The sequence below is a fragment of the Toxotes jaculatrix genome, chromosome 24 (genome assembly GCF_017976425.1).
Source record: "Toxotes jaculatrix isolate fToxJac2 chromosome 24, fToxJac2.pri, whole genome shotgun sequence".
In the NCBI taxonomy this organism is placed as follows: Eukaryota; Metazoa; Chordata; class Actinopteri; family Toxotidae; genus Toxotes; species Toxotes jaculatrix.
In genome coordinates, this window is record NC_054417.1 from 9,084,906 (window position 1) to 9,100,755 (window position 15,850).

Below are 15,850 nucleotides of genomic sequence, written 5' to 3' on the forward strand. Positions count from 1 at the left end.
GCAGGCTGCAGCATCTGCCGCTGTATCGGGTTACAGGTGCTCGACAACAAAGGCACATTGGTGTGCATGTGTCTTCATGCAGGTTTGTCCACCTGTATTCACATTATCCTCATCAATGGAGGGATTATACTTTATAAAAGTGGCTTTGTGAGTAGGGAAAGTACACGGAGAAGACTGAAAGCTGGCATACACTGAGGGGAACAAGTGACCTTTTTGTGTATATGAGATGATTCAGGAAAAGAGCGCTGACTGATAGTTAACACTGCACCATTCAAAGGACAGTCCTGAGATGTATCACACAGGTGCTGTGGCTTCAAGAGATTTAACAGTAGGAATCAGCTGGTCTGGTTTTGCAGAAGGGAAACAAAACACACCTACTGCACCTCTAACACACACAGTATAAAAATGAGAAGTTGTGGTTTTATAGCAGGTTATGCAGATTTCATCCACGACTAACAGTGTGCTGAGTGCCAGCTGTAACACAGTCCAGCAACTCACTGAGCGGATTATATTTTTTCCATTAAAACATGATCCAATTAAACATAATCATGTGGGACAAAGCTGTGGCACTGTCTTGCTGTGGAGAGGCCCTGTGGCTCCGGTGAGGTCAAGGAAGGTGGTGGGACTTGGCAGCAGCAGGTGAAGGTGAGGGGCAGGTAGATGGATAATAAGGGGGTCAGGTGAGGTGGGGTGGGGCTTTCTCGGTGGTACCTGAGTGTCCCTCTCTCCTGTCAGTAACCTGTTGTTGGTTATATCTTTCTGGTCCTTGTCTGCCGCCGTGCACCTAGCGTTAACCAGCTGACACACACACACAACAGGCAACACGTCAACATAGCATGTGGGGAGGTCGATAGAAATAGAAAATGGAGACAAGGAAGAGACAGAGGACGGTGCAGGGGAGGAAAGATGTTGTAAGTGGAGGAGAGGAGAGGAGAGGGTGAGAGGTTAGAAGCCGTGACCCTCAGCAGGGGTCACTGTGAGGAGGCGTGTTGGTGATCCAGCCTTGCTGTCGGGAGGCAAACATGCGAGGTGGGCAAAATGCTCTTTCTCATACTGAAGCTTTAAAAACTACTAAACATGACATACAGGCTACACCAGACCTGGACAAGAGTCTGTCCTAATTACACGTAAAATACCTGAACTACTCTAACTGATTTACCAGAGAGATAAGAGACAAAACATGGGCGTATTTGTGGAAAATGTTTTGGAAAGTTTTAATGGAGGAAGGTAACCAAGAACCTTCTGTTCCATTTCATTTCATTCTGCATAATGAGTACTTTTGATACTTGAAGCCAAGATCTTTTATCAAAAGATACTGTTAATTTTCTCCTTTATATCCTGAAAAAAAAAACAACTGCAAACAAGCCTCAAGCTAAACCACACTACTTCACTCCAAGACATTGTATCACTGTATAAAAACAATATAGTTTAGAAATGATAATGTTCTGTATAAATAAAGACTGCAGTGGAGAAAAAATTATGTATTGGGGATGTCACACTTTATGAGACTGCGACTGCGAGCAGCCTTAGGATATTATAGTATCAGACACAAGATATGGTCAAGTATATCAGATAAGAATAATGTTTGATTTTGCCCAGTTCCAAGCCAGAAAAATCAGCTCAGAAGGATTATCAAACACAAGATCAAGCCACTCTCACTCATATGTGAGCTGTGTATTCAGCTTATATTTAGACTGGAGGACCTGCGCGGTTACCTTGCTGTTCTGCAGCAGTCGTGTCAGATGCTCAAAACAGTTACTGTTGAGGAAGATGGCTTGTAGAACTGGCCTGTCTGAACACAGGAACATGTCCCTGATAGTGTCTGAGAGACAGCATGAGAGACAGACAGAGACAGGAGTCACAATAGCTAATAGTAGATTCAATTTATGCGAATAATTATTCAACAAAATAGAACAGCTCAAGAGAATACATTTAATATCATAACTTGATAATGGACTGAGGCCTGTATTATTAAAAACCTACCTAGCATGTGTACTTGCAGGGCCACAAATCGGCTCTCCCAGTGGCGGCCCAGTGTCGGCACTCGGCCCTTAGCTTGCTGCTGCTGCTGCTGTCGGGCAGCAACCACAGCCGCCGGGTCCGAGTTGAGCAGCTTAAAGTAGTTTTCCAGCACTGAGGCGATTTCCACTTGCCGCTGGTCGGAGCTGGAGGCCAGGAGGCGCTGCACCACCTCTCGTAGGCAGCCCAGAGTCAGCAGCGCCTTACGGTCGGGGGCCTCACTGTCCCAGTCCTCGCCCTCATCTGAAGAGCAGCTACCCATGGAGCAGTCAGCCAGCACCCGCATCAACACCTCCATGGTGGCTGGAGAGATGGCAAGCAGGGCGTTTCTCTGCCAGGGACAAAGGGGTGGAGGGAGGGAAACAAAGTGATGTAGGAGAGATGAGAGGAGAGTGAAAGGTATGGTGGTTAGTCAAAGGTGACTCAAAGCAAATCTGTCAAGATATACACAACAGAGGACACACTGTCCTGCGACAATTAACAGATACAGCACACTATAAATAACACTGGCTGGGAACTTCTCATGCTAAATATTTAACTGCCTCTTAAATGTTAATGAACTATACTTAGAATATAACTTTGCTGACTCAAGAAAATATAATGCTTGAAAAGAATTCTTCAGCATTTTGGGAATCGCATTTATTTGCTTTCTTGCCAAGAGTTACGCTGGCTTCTTCTTCTTCTCCATCGATGCTGTACTGCTGTATATCTTTTACCATGATGTTTTAACTGCGCAAACAAATACAGACCAAAGTAAAGACATTCTGCCTTACAAATCAGCAGTATAAAGATTTACTCTTTGACCTCCAAAAAAAAGCTACCACAAAACTTGTCAACATTTATTTTTGTGTCATAATTACTAGACTTATATGCCCATGTTTTACGGCCCAAGAAAGTGGAAGTCTGGGTAAGGAGCTTTAATTAGACTGAATGAATGTGGTGCCATTTTTGGGCCTCGTCCTAACACATCTATTCCAGGATATAAGGCCACAACAGTTATCAAGTGATTCAGCTCCCTGCCAGGTAGACACTGACCTCCAGGCCATCCAGAAGCTTACCTGATCACCAGCTACTATGGCTCCAAACAGGTGCAGCAGGCAGCATTTCAGACTCTCCTTCAGGTGCTCACTCTCCTGGAAGCACTCTGACACAGGACACACACACACACACACACACACACACACACAAACAGAAGTCCTTTAGTTTGATCTGGAGGCATGATGTCAGCTATGCAAATACAACACAACCATGAAGCGTCTATAAACAAAACACTAATAAAAACACACACACATAGAATCTCTATGAAATCTGCAAACAGCTGGTACACACAGTACACAAACACACTCAGGCATGTGGCGGTCCTGCCAGTAACCTCTGGGTCATGGTGGTCTCTGTCATCCATTAACTCATCTGTCAACACATTCAACTGGGGAGAAGAAACATGACATCTTGGCTCCATGATGTCTGTTTCCTATACCCCAGTCACGCCACAACTAAATTTCATTCCACCATCTCTACATCATTTTAAGTATATACACAATGGACGAAAAGGAAGAGAACTTCTTTCTAGGTTTCTAGTCTTCCTGGGTACTCCCACACACTTAATCATTGCACATAACACACACAGAAAAGCACACACACACACACAGCCTGTGAGGCTGGGCCTTGGGCGTTATCTTTGGTGGCAAACCACAGCAGCCACACACAGGACACAGGGCAGAAGGGAGTATTTGTTCAAAATGGCCGCCAGCATCGCTGAAGTGGCTTGACAGACACCATTCACTATCGGCTCATCTCAAACGCCTGGCAAACAGAACACGGACACAAAGAGTGGATTCAACTGGACCCGGAGAGGAGAGGGGAGGAGGCAGCAGGAGGGACAGTGACGGCATGAGAGCCCTTTTAAAAAAAGGTGGTGAGAGAGGAGCTTATGTTCTGTGATCACCAGCTGGCTTTTTTTTTATGATGTTGAGGACTGCTTCCTCATCCACACCGAAAGGACTACTGAAGCAGGCAGGAGAAGTATGAACCATAAATAGTAAGGACTGTAAAATTACTACATGCCCAGTGTTTAATGCAATGTAACATAGTGAAGAGACTGTTTTCTGTTATTTGGGGCAGGTTAATTCATAGTACCATGTACAATTGATGCTTGTACCTCTATTTTAGTTTTAGATTTTCTCCACAGTGTGACTGGCATGGCGTTGCACATGGAAAGAGAGAGGGACTGAAAAAAAAAAAAGAGAGACTTACGATAAAAGAAGGGAACAAACTCAACAGTGAGTGGAGCTGCCTTGTACTTCTGTCTGCTTCTCTCTACTGTACCCAACTGCTCCCTGGGAAAAGAAGAGACATATAGTAAAGAATCAAGCTTAAAAACAAACAACAACAGCACAAAATCAACCAAGTGTGCACAAAACAAACCACTCCAAACTATATCAATATACAGTCTGATTCATTTGCATTCAGTGCAGCCTTTTCTGTTATAAAAACACTTGTTTGCCAGGATAAATACTAAGGTGAGTGAGTTAAGCTGCTGGACGTTGTTACCCGCAGGTTCGATGCCTCCAGTTGCGGTACGGGTCGTAGAGGCTTTCGCAGAATGCCAGAGCGTGGCGGACAAACTCCTCCGCCTGGCTCTGGTCTGCCATCTCCTTCTCTTTGGTCTTGCTCTTGAGCTGTAACACCACACAAACAAACACACACACAGACCCAATTCAAACCTGCGTTTACATGTCTCATTCAAGCTATCACTACATCATACTGTATGCAGGATGGATAACAACTGAACTTTAAAAAGGTGTCATTTCAGTTTACTATAAAATCTGAGTAATTACTTTAGTAAATTTAATATTTTGTGCCACTAATGTCTTTGAGACCATAATTTGCCAAGTAGTACCTGCTGAATGTATAGCGTTGTCATGGTGATGATGTGATTGATGTAAGAGCAAGTACCAATCTCCTCCACGTTGGACAGGTTCCTTTTAGAATCATCCAACCATGCACATACATACATATACACACATATACAGACACACACAGAGGACAAGTTGACCGTTAGCTTATCAGTCACTTGTTTTAGAGTACCAAAAATTAAGGCCTTTCTCCAAAAGCATACCAAAAAACACAGGATTCACAGAATCTTTTCACACATAGCAGCTTAACCGTGAGTATGTTTCCTGTCCTGACCTGCAGATGATGATCAGGAACTTGAGTAGCAGCAGAGCCAGATTTTGCTGCTCAGGCTCCAAGCCATCAGAGGCTTTCTGGACGCACTGCAGCAGCTGGTGGCGCAAAACCTGCAGGATGTTGTCTGGGAGGAGGGTCAACACCGGGGGAACCTCCTCTGGCCTGGAGATACAGAAGCATTGCAACCAACAAAGCAGGATGAATAAGAATTTCCATTAGAAAGGAGGAAGGGCTGCTTATATACTGTACCAGACGTACATCAGAGGCTCATGTGAAAACTGGTAAAGTGCTGATGAATACTTTAAACATAGGCTTTTATCGTGGAGGTTTATCATGGAAGCATTGCTGCAGTATACACAAGGGCAACTTGAAGGGGGAGACCCTGTTCTGCACTCACTCAATCACGCACACATGCCTGGTGCATTCAGGCATTCCTAGGAAAAACAGCATGAGTGCTGCATTGCTCATATGAAAGAAGAGAGAGAGAGAGAGAGAGAGAGAGAGAGAGAGAGAGAGAGAGAGAGAGAGAGAGAGAGAGAGAGAGAGAGAGAGCACAGCCAAACCCATGCAATCAACATTGGTGGGAAAGCAGGACAGATGTGGCAGCTGCAGAGGAAAGGAGGGGAGGGAAGAAAATGGAAAGAAGATAGAGGACATAAGGCAAAGAGACAGCAGAGAGAGGGAGAGAAAATGACTCAAGGGAGGAGGAGACAAAGGAAATGACAGAGAGAGGGAGAGATGAAAAGCTCAACAAATAGGATTTAGCCACCCCATATTCCTCCACCCCACTCCACCCTTTCACATGGCCCTGCCTCTGATTGAAAATGTGACTGCCTGTCTGGCTTCTGTGGGGCTTCATCTGATGCTCATGAGATCACAACTGGCAGCATGGCCAAGGTTTCAAAAACAATTCACCTATTTCCGTATGGTCAAAATCATGGGACACAGGTTTTCATATGCTCACGTGCTGACACATATCAGAGCATCACCGGCAGCAAAATGTGGCTGCTCTGGTGCGGTCGTGCTATTTTGGGTTGTGCTGTGGTTGATTGCATGGCATGTGGTCATGTTGTGGATGATGCATAAAAGGTAGTTCTGAGCCAACTAGCAATGACCTAATGTAGAAAACTAAAACAAGGGCACTGTTAACGTATCAGGAAAGTTATATATTATATATATATATATATATATATATATATATATATATATATACTTATCAGAGATGGAAACAGGTGACAGCACATAAATAAACAGCGTTGAAATTATCAGCTTAAATAATGAATAAACTGTTAAATCATCAGCTAAAAGTTATGGACAATGTAACTATATGAATATAAACTTTAACAGTATCCACTTTTATATCATGAAGAGAGTTAAATAACATCTTGCTTATAATCTGTTCATAAGAATATATTTAGAAAGCAATTGCTATTGTTGCAAGGTGTGTATCTAATAAAGTTTTGGATAAACCAAAAACAAAGAGAGTATTTAGCTTTATCAGCGATAGCTTTTTACTACTAATGTAACAATTTAAAGTAGAAACATGTTTCTAATTTAAAAATGACCTGGAAATGATTGATGATGATCACAGTTTGTCACAAGTTACCTTGAAGGTGGCTTCTCAAAGTCCACATCCAGGCATCGCTCATAGGAGCTGATGAAAATCTCCAGCCATAGCTTCAAGTAGTCTGGATCCCTCTGAGAAATCATAAGACAGAGAAGGAAAGGAGGGGAGAGAAGAGCGATACAGACGGAAGAGGGAGAACCAGAGACAAAGGAGAGTACGGTCAGTTGCCTTTGTTAACAAAAGCTGTCATGGTTAAAACACATAAATGGTTAGCAGTTGACAGGACTTTGCAATCAGCAATTTGACTGAATTTATTGTGTGTGTGTGTGTGTGTGTGTGTGTGTGTGTGTATGTGTATGTGTGAGTAACACAGTCAAGTCCTCTGTGACTTCTACACCCAGACAGCAACAGGCCACAACCTTTTCGTCTCACTGTAATTTAGAATGAGTGACAATGGATATGAAAGATTAAAATACCCTTTCAAAGACTCAAAGCATGTTTCCGTTGCTTCGAGGAATTAAACACTGGATGAGTGTAGACTGTACATTATGTTAAAAAAATGTGATACAGTTGTTTATAAAGTTGCTACAGCAGCATGTAAAACACGTGGCAGCAGGAATGCCTCAGGTGTGAAGGAAGCTGAAACACGCACCTGTTGGGCGTGGAAAACAGGTCTGACTACATTCTGAGGGGGAGTTTCTAGCAGCCGGCTGATCAACATTTCCTAAATTCCAGGAACAATGCTCAGAGATGGATGGGATGGCAACATCAGCCACAGAGGAAGGCTGGCCTGGCTCAGCCTGCTGGGTCACAGCAGAGCTCAAAGTGTAAAATCCCCTCAGAACACTAAACACAGGGGACCACACTGCAAATCTACAAAACTGATTAACTGGCAAGAGCTGGGGTCATAAAGATGTGTTTTCTTGTAGACTCAAAAAGTCTCCCAATACCCATTACCTGTTACTTATTACTACTGGGAGCATTAGCTCTTCAGTGTCTCAATAAAAACACAAATGGTGGAGAGCAGTGTCAGTTTTTATTGCCATCATTATCGCACTAACTGACAATGAACAAAGAAATTAGTCACTTCTATTACACACACTTGTTAACACATGACTACGCCGGTAAATACACATTTACTGTGTCATGGCTTAAGGTGTAGAAGGCAATGTCTTTCCAGCCGAGAAAGAAAGAGACAATGCAAGAAGATTTATACTGAGTATTCTAAGGTCATTAAATCAGTGATTTGTGATTATTTAGATAAACTTAATTTGGACTATGATTATTGAAATTTCATTTATTTTGTCAGTTACCACCAAAAGCTAGTTTTGTTCAACCAGCACACCCAAACATTTAGAAAGATACAAAACAGCAAATCTCCACATCTGAGGAGCTGTAACAAGCAGATATTTGGCATTTTGCTTTGAAAAAAAAAAATCACTAAAATGATAAACTGATTATTGAAATTGTAGAAAATTATTTTTCTTTCAATCTACAGAACGACTAATAATTTCGGTTCTACTCCACATGCATGCAAGGTGCAGGCTATGTGAATAACCTTGACGCAGCTTGGAGAGAGTCATTAATTCATCATAAGAGGAGTAATCACCCCCACAGCAGATCCTGTCAGAGGGACTTTGGGCCATCTGGAGGGTGCGAGTGAGCAATCTGGGTCAAGGAGGGCTGAAGAGGTGATCGGGGCAGATTATAATAACACGAGTCAGGATATTGTGCATTTGGTAGTATAGTTTGAACTGCATGGGTTTGGGAGACCATTAATTAAGATGGGGTTTTTTTTTTAGAGGGTTAGGGTTAACCCTAACCACAACATATTTAGCCATAAAGCTACCCCAGGAAACAAAGGAACAGATGGAGAATAAGAACAAAAAGCAATCAAAGACAAATTACAGTACTAATGTTCACAGTGTGGTTTTAATGGGCCTATCTTGGATGACACTGGGCTTCCCTAGAATGAAGTTATCCCTGACTAACTTCAAACCATCTACACCTGAAAATATCCCATGATGCCTCTTTCAGACAAACAAGAAGACTGTCACATGAACACAGGGCCACAGACAGTTCACAAACCAAAATATTTCCTTTTTACTTCATTGCATAAAATGCAAGAATGTGCAGAAAAAAAACACAACAATTGTGAAAAAAACAGGGTTTTTTTAAGCATAGCGGTGCCATCTGGCTAAAGAGTGGGAGAGGGGTTGAGAGGCTGACTGCTTCTGTCTGCGTGTCAGAGTGGGAATCAGCCAGAACTAAGCAGGAAGCCAGCTCTCTGCAATTCACTGTGAAGTCATCAGAACAATCTTGAGACACTGGCTTTTGTTGTGTGTGTGTGTGAGACAGAGAGAGACAGAAAGAGACAGGGAAGAGAGAGACATATGAGTGGAATAAGCCTCAGCCACGTGTGAATAATATGCTCTGCTGGGAGAACTTCAGCAATAGTCTATTGTCTATACATGCATGTGGACGTTACTGCCAGAAAACAGGGTGACGATTTAAACCAGCAGCTTCACTCTCAAATGACTGAGCTTGCGAGGAGCAGTGGCAAAATGACTCTGTGTGTGTGTGTGTGTCAGAAAGAATGTCCTCTTTTTAGGCAGCAGCTTGGGAGCACAGATGCCCATTGAGGGTTTGGACTGTGGCAGGCAGGGACACACCCTGCTCTACATGGCTCTGTTTATCCTCATCACTGGCCTGACATAATGATCTAGATATACAAGTAGGAACCCTAACACAACAATCACCTTGTCCCAACTCCCATAATCATCTTGTTTCCCAGTGTGTATAAAAACAATTCCTATGAGAGGATCACATGGCTCTCCTGTGTATATCCATTATCATTTTAGGCCCTTTGCCAGTCTACTACATCACATTCTTAAAGATCTGTTTAAGCTGACCTCTGTAAAGCTAACAAGGTCACCAGCGACACAGATCAATGCACTTCATTCTCGAAATTGGCTCCCACAATGATGAGAGTGTTAGGTTGCCCTGAGTGAAAGTGCTGATGAGGGATCAATGTCTAGACTGACAGCTCTCATTCATTTTGGTATGACGTATGTGTTGACCTGGGACAGCAGATCAGACTCTGCAAGGTCATATCACATCCTCTGAACTAACAACATGTTGGCAGCATTGGAATGCGTCATAGCAGCTGATAAATGATAATAAGAGGTCTAAATAGGTGGAAAACTGATACCATTTAAGACATAAAATCACTAGATGTCAACAGTGTGACACACATGTCCATTAAAAGAGATAATCCACATCATTTCCATGTCCTGTAAATGTTCATTTGACCAAAATGAATCCTCTCTTGTTATAAACTCTATGTTTTTTTGTGGTAGGGCTGCCAATTATTTTCTTTATGAATCGTTTTGTCTATGAAATGTTCAAAAATGGCGACAAATGCTGGGTTTTAATTTTCAAAATGACTGCAATGATTAACTGATTATTAAAATAGTTTCCAATTACTTTTCCATTGATCGATTACTGGTTGCAGCTGTTTTTTGGTACTTATTTTTAACTCAAGAAGTTAAAGGCAAGTGAAAGAAAAAACCACATAATACCAAAGTCGACCAAGTTTTAAACGCACACAATAAAAACAAGAATTACTACTGTAATAAAACAATTATGACAAAAACATTCACAAGCCTCAGGCTAAATGTGTCATTATTTTCTGCGGAAACTTAACACCAACAGCTTTGGTTGTAATTCCAACTAATTTAAAAGGAAACTGGTTCATTTAAAAAAAAGTTTAAAATTAGATGAGATTTATCTTATTTGTCAGCTGCTCTTAAGAAGTGCTGCTGCACAAGTCTGCAGCTAAGCAAGGCAAGGGCTCCACCCCTCCAGACAGGCGTGGTCGGCCGCCTGGTTGGGTGCCTGCTTGCTTAGTTTGGGTGGCTGTGGGTGACCTGGCGTGGTGGAAGTGGTGTGGAGTCACTGAAACCACAATGTTTAAAAGTCCACTCCCTGTAGGTTGCACAAAACGACTGTGGTCATTCTGCCCCTGCACCATCACTGCCCTTCAGTCGGTGACAACTCCTCGGGCCGTGACGTCGGTGCCAGGGGAATATTTATAGATGCTTGTGGGAGGGGTTAAAACCACATGAAGCATGCCTGATACACAATGTCAGTGACATCAGTGTTATTCCAGAGATATTCATAGCACTGAGGAAAATGAGAAGCAAGAGGGAAACACAGAATGAAATAAGCGGCAGTGAGAGAGAAAGCTAGCCTGAGGGAACAAACTTTGCATACCAGCACATGAACCGAAGCCCGAGTGTGTGAGCTTGTGTGAGTCTGTGGCTGGTGTACAGACACACACGTGTGTGTGTGTATGTGTGTGTGTAAACAGATTAAACTGTAACAAGCAAGCGAGCAGCAAAGCCAGAAAGAGACCTGAGTAATCTACTTGAGCAAATATGTGAAACTGCGGCACTTTCTCCTCCTCCATCACTTCCAGCTCAGATGTTCCATTTTATTTCCCTCCTCGTTTCTCTCTTCCCCCCTCTGCTGTCACCTCTCTTCCCCCAATCCTCTCACTAAACCATTATACCCATAAGCGTAGGGGGTTTATGCAAATTACTGCCGTTCCTCCGATCCAGTCAAAACGCTACTCACCAGGCAGGGTGGGGTGAGGTGACATCAGCCAGGATGACGGCTCTGTGGATTTTAACCAGAAAACCCTGGTTCGTTGACAATTAAACAGGAGTGGGGACTTCTCTAGAATTTAGATAGTGGACCCAGCTTTAAAGCCACTGAGGGCTGAAATGATGCCCCTGTCTGTTGAGGCATGTTCCCTGTGGTTGGGAATTAAAAGGGCTTTTCTGCAGCAGACAATGGCTTTAAGAGAGAATTATTCAGAAGTCTGCTAAACCCTTCACTTTCTCTGACAAGCCCTTCTGCTTAATTTACTGGTGAAAGAGGAGAGCCGCTGCAGCGTTGTGTTGTTGCCACTGTACACCAGCGGCAAGCAGCGGTTCCGTCTGCCCGGGGACAACACTCTGGCACAAACCAATGACAGGCAGCTAAGAGGATCGCTGGTTACGTAACAGTCTTAGCTGTCGTAGTTGTCTGTGACCTCTCGGCCCTCTACGACTCTGAGGAGCAAGCTGGAGTCAGCCTCTGCAACTACTGATCCTGACTGTTAAAATTCATACGTTATAAATCCTCTGAGTGTTTTATAACTCTACTACATCAATACACAAAATCTTAGCTTGTTCTATTTACAAGCCTCTACTGTGTGTACAAACCTGCCGGTGTTTCAGGATGTAATGATCCTACCTTTTGTTAAAGGGTATATCAACAGTATATTACAGATTTGCAAGTGCAAGTTTGCAGTTTGTAATTACATTACTGTAACCATATAAATTACTAATATTCACAAATACAATGAGGAACTTTAAATACCATATAAATTAAAAGTAAGCATTTGGTGTGTTTCTCAAAATTGAAAACACAGACCAATCTTACAGCTGTACTTACACATTAGTTGTGGCTGTTTACTGATGTATTTGCTGTTTGAAGTGGAGCTAACCTTTTATTTATATTTAGATCCTGGGTCACGTCTTGAATGAATCTCCTGAGCCCGGTGTAAATGCTGGACATGTCTGGACATCACTCTAAAACATTGTTTACTACTTTTTTGGATGTAAATACAAATGGACAAATGCTTAGACAGTTACTTCCTGCACAATCTGAACGCAGCACCAGTTCACACCAACACACCGGCTCCTACACACTCCTCAACACCAGCTTTGAAGCCACAGCTGCTCGCCCTGCAATTTCTGATCATCATCTCATCATCAAGATGTGCACAGCTGCTGCTTTTGGCTTAAGACATTTTCAGAGAAGTTATTAGAAAAGTTATGTTTAAATACAAACCCTGCCTCTTTTCCCTTTTCAGCAGAATCAACTGATGAATCAGATGAATAATAATGACATACAGAGATATGGAATCACTGGGGTTAGATGGCTGATGTCTAGGTGATAAAACAGGACGAGCTGGTTCTTCCAATATGGTCCATGACTGCCTGTAACGTGCAAACCTCTACAGTCACCAGCACACACCTGACTGACTCTTCCTCAGGGAACAGTTCAGCTGTCACCCTCTGACACTGAAGGAAGTGATGCCTCTATTGTTGTCAATCATTACACAGACAGAGGACATGAGGGAGGATACTGAACCAGGATGAGCGCAAAAATAAAGCACTTCGCAAGTCGCAAGTCGCTGAACTGAATTATATGGTCTAGTTTAAATAGCTATTGCTTGTGCTCGGAATGTCAATATCCGATAATCAGTTTAAATTTGACCACTCAAATGCTAACAACACAGTGTCTGAAATCCTGGAAAAAAATTATTAAACAATGCATGTGTATGGCTGACACATCATATCACTTCAGACTGAGGTGGTTTTTCAGATAAAACAGTCAGAAATGCAACTAGATTCTTCACAATGAAAACACTTTCTATGAAACATATCTAACCTGAAGTTCAAGTCTTTCCCTGCACACAGTAAGATAAGAAAATCATTGTTCTGGGTTGAGACAACAAGAGGCTGGGTAGGGGAGGTAAGGACGGAGGTTGCTTGTGGAACAATTAACCCTTCAGGGGCACGGGGGGGTCTCAGGGAAACATTCCTCATCTGATTTAGGCCACGTGACTGCAGGTTCTCCTCACAGCCAACATATCCTGGCAACCCTCTCTCTCTCTCTCTCTCTCATACACACACACACACACACACACTAATAGCGTAGAGACACCCCGCCAGCCATACCTGACATTTCAGCTGCTCGGAGAGAGACAGACCGCTACACATATATATTTAAATGCTTCTTTCTCAGTGTCTCTTCTGCCTCATGCAGGGAGAAATACTGGCCCTGTGGACCCTGGCTCACAGCCAGAATGAAATGAAATGATCCTTCGTCGCAGTTTAATGCTTAGTCAATGCAAATACACACTCCTACTAGAACAAATGCAATGTGTATGCTTACAGCAATTGCTGGCATTTTCACAAGTGACTGTGACAAGTGTGTGCGGGCAGCAGCGTGTCTAGAATACTTCTAATACTTCTGAACCCCCAAACACCCACACCACAGGCATTAGATATTCTATTTGTGTCCGCATGTGTTTTACTTCAACGGGCGAGGATGTTTCGATGTCATATCCTAAACTCACAGAAAACAGCTTGGTGTGTACTCTGTGTGAGTGTTCTAGTGAGGGATTACTGTGGGAATAAAGTGTGTAACTGCAGCCTGGCTCACGTGAGGAGCGGCTCAGGCGGGCCGCTTTGATCGGATGCTGGGATGTGCACATGCTGTATCGCAGAGTGAATTAAATCTAGCCAACAGCTGACTCAAGGGGTGCTGTCTCTACGAGAGTATCACTCATTCATCTGCACTATAAAAACAACGCACTGCCCTGTTCCTTGCAGCAGTGCCCCCCCTACATTATGAGATGCTCCTCCCTGACCACAGCTACAGACAAACTATTTGTAATACCTGATTTTAAGCAACTGTCTTTCCTTTATTATTCCTCCATAAACCTACAAATAAATAATTCAGGAGACTGCATACAGTTTTTGCCATCTGAAAATTGTAATGTATGTAATGAAAAGATGCTAAATACAGCTTCAAACAAGGGGACTTAATAACTCTGGTTTAAAATTGCCTGTCAGTGCAAGATTTGAAAGTTTATTTTACTCATTACTGACCATAGTCTGCTATGCAGATATGTTCAGTCTGTTATAAAAACAGACAGTGACACTACACATGCAAAGTATAAATGTCAGAAGAGAATAACCCCTTTGCCAAATCAGAGACACAGTGTGTGTGTGTGTGTGTGTGTGTACAACTCACCTTAGTGCAGTAGAGCATCCAGACCTCATACAGTCTCTCGTTGGATGCCATGGTGCCAGTGTGTGGCACCCTCAGGCTGCTGTGTCCGCCGAGGTCACTTCTCTGGCTGGTTCATGGTTTTCAGTCATGAGCTAAACCTCTGCTGCTGCTGCTGCCGGGCTTCAATGCTCATCATAATGACTGTCCAACTCTGGCAAGGCGTGACACTCCTTCATAAAATCATAAAAAACAAAACAAGGGGCGATTGTAGACGCGCTGTTGCAGAAACTTTCCGAAAAATTATTCCATGGCAGAGAAGAGAGCTGTAAAGTCCGAGAGAGGACTAGGGACAGCTGGGCCTGTGCTTCCACTTCTTCAGGTCTTCTTGCAGGTATTCCCAGCAGCGTTTGCGCTATCAATGAGAGCAACATAGACAATTAAATATCACGGAGGCGGATGTTTTGTCACGGTAAAACCAAGGGCGAAGCTATCCGCCGCTAGCAGCGACAAAACACCTCCAGAAACGTTACTCCCTGTGCACTTTGAGCTGCCCTGCTGGCTCCAAGCACAGACACACTGCTGCTGCTATGGTGGCTTGACAACACGGCAAAACACACACCATTAATAATGTCTGTTTCTGTCGTGTGCTTTACAAACGAGCTACCAGCTGCCTCGCTCGTCCCGTGACAGCTGTACAACGCCTTCGTTTATCCTCGGCAAACACCACTGTCTCAGCCGACCTTACCTGACCAAGCTAGCTAAAAGCTAGCTGTCAAAAAAAGCCTATTCTATTTTTTTTCAGCCTCCCTTTCTCCTCCTCCTCCTCCTCATGTGACAGAAACGCCTCGTCCTCCCGAGCCTGCCCGGCCACAGAAGTCTCATATGAAAATAATAAACGTGTGTATATCTGATAAATGATATTAAAACCGTTGGGAAATTGAAGACCACTCACCTGTGTAACGGAGACGCCAACTGTCACTTACGCCGTTTCCAGAGTTGTTGTAATTGTGTCAAGCTCGCGACGACAACAACGCGCGTGCAACCAGCAGCAACTTCCTGTCAAAGTGCGTTTTGATTTATGTCAAAATAAGAGAGCCCACTCCGAGAGCACAGGGTTAAAACCAAAGTCAAACCAAACCAAAAACTGACATCTGAACAGAGAGGAACTTAATGTACTTGGTGTTAAATAAGACTTGTGCTTTAATTGAATGTCTGGTATTT

The 15,850-nt window shown here is 43.3% G+C and overlaps 1 protein-coding gene across 4 annotated transcripts in view; it reads right to left on the minus strand.

Moving 5' to 3' along the window:
- Positions 1 to 15,631, minus strand: part of nbeal1 (neurobeachin-like 1) — a 37,235-nt gene extending 21,604 nt beyond the window's left edge. The window contains exons 1-11 of one of the 4 annotated variants that reach the window (XM_041032186.1): positions 15,582 to 15,631; positions 14,651 to 14,859; positions 6,815 to 6,906; positions 5,209 to 5,370; positions 4,919 to 5,000; positions 4,570 to 4,697; positions 4,273 to 4,355; positions 3,078 to 3,163; positions 1,984 to 2,350; positions 1,716 to 1,822; positions 712 to 798 (exon numbers count right to left, since the gene is read on the minus strand). In XM_041032186.1, the coding sequence (XP_040888120.1) occupies positions 712 to 798; positions 1,716 to 1,822; positions 1,984 to 2,350; positions 3,078 to 3,163; positions 4,273 to 4,355; positions 4,570 to 4,697; positions 4,919 to 5,000; positions 5,209 to 5,370; positions 6,815 to 6,906; positions 14,651 to 14,701 (1,245 nt within the window). In that variant the 5' untranslated portion in view covers positions 14,702 to 14,859; positions 15,582 to 15,631. Of the gene's footprint in view, positions 1 to 711; positions 799 to 1,715; positions 1,823 to 1,983; positions 2,351 to 3,077; positions 3,164 to 4,272; positions 4,356 to 4,569; positions 4,698 to 4,918; positions 5,001 to 5,208; positions 5,371 to 6,814; positions 6,907 to 14,650; positions 15,060 to 15,581 lie in introns of those variants that run through there. The other 3 variants (XM_041032185.1, XM_041032184.1, XM_041032187.1) reach the window with 3 other exon arrangements.
- Between the last annotated feature and the right edge of the window lie 219 nt (positions 15,632 to 15,850).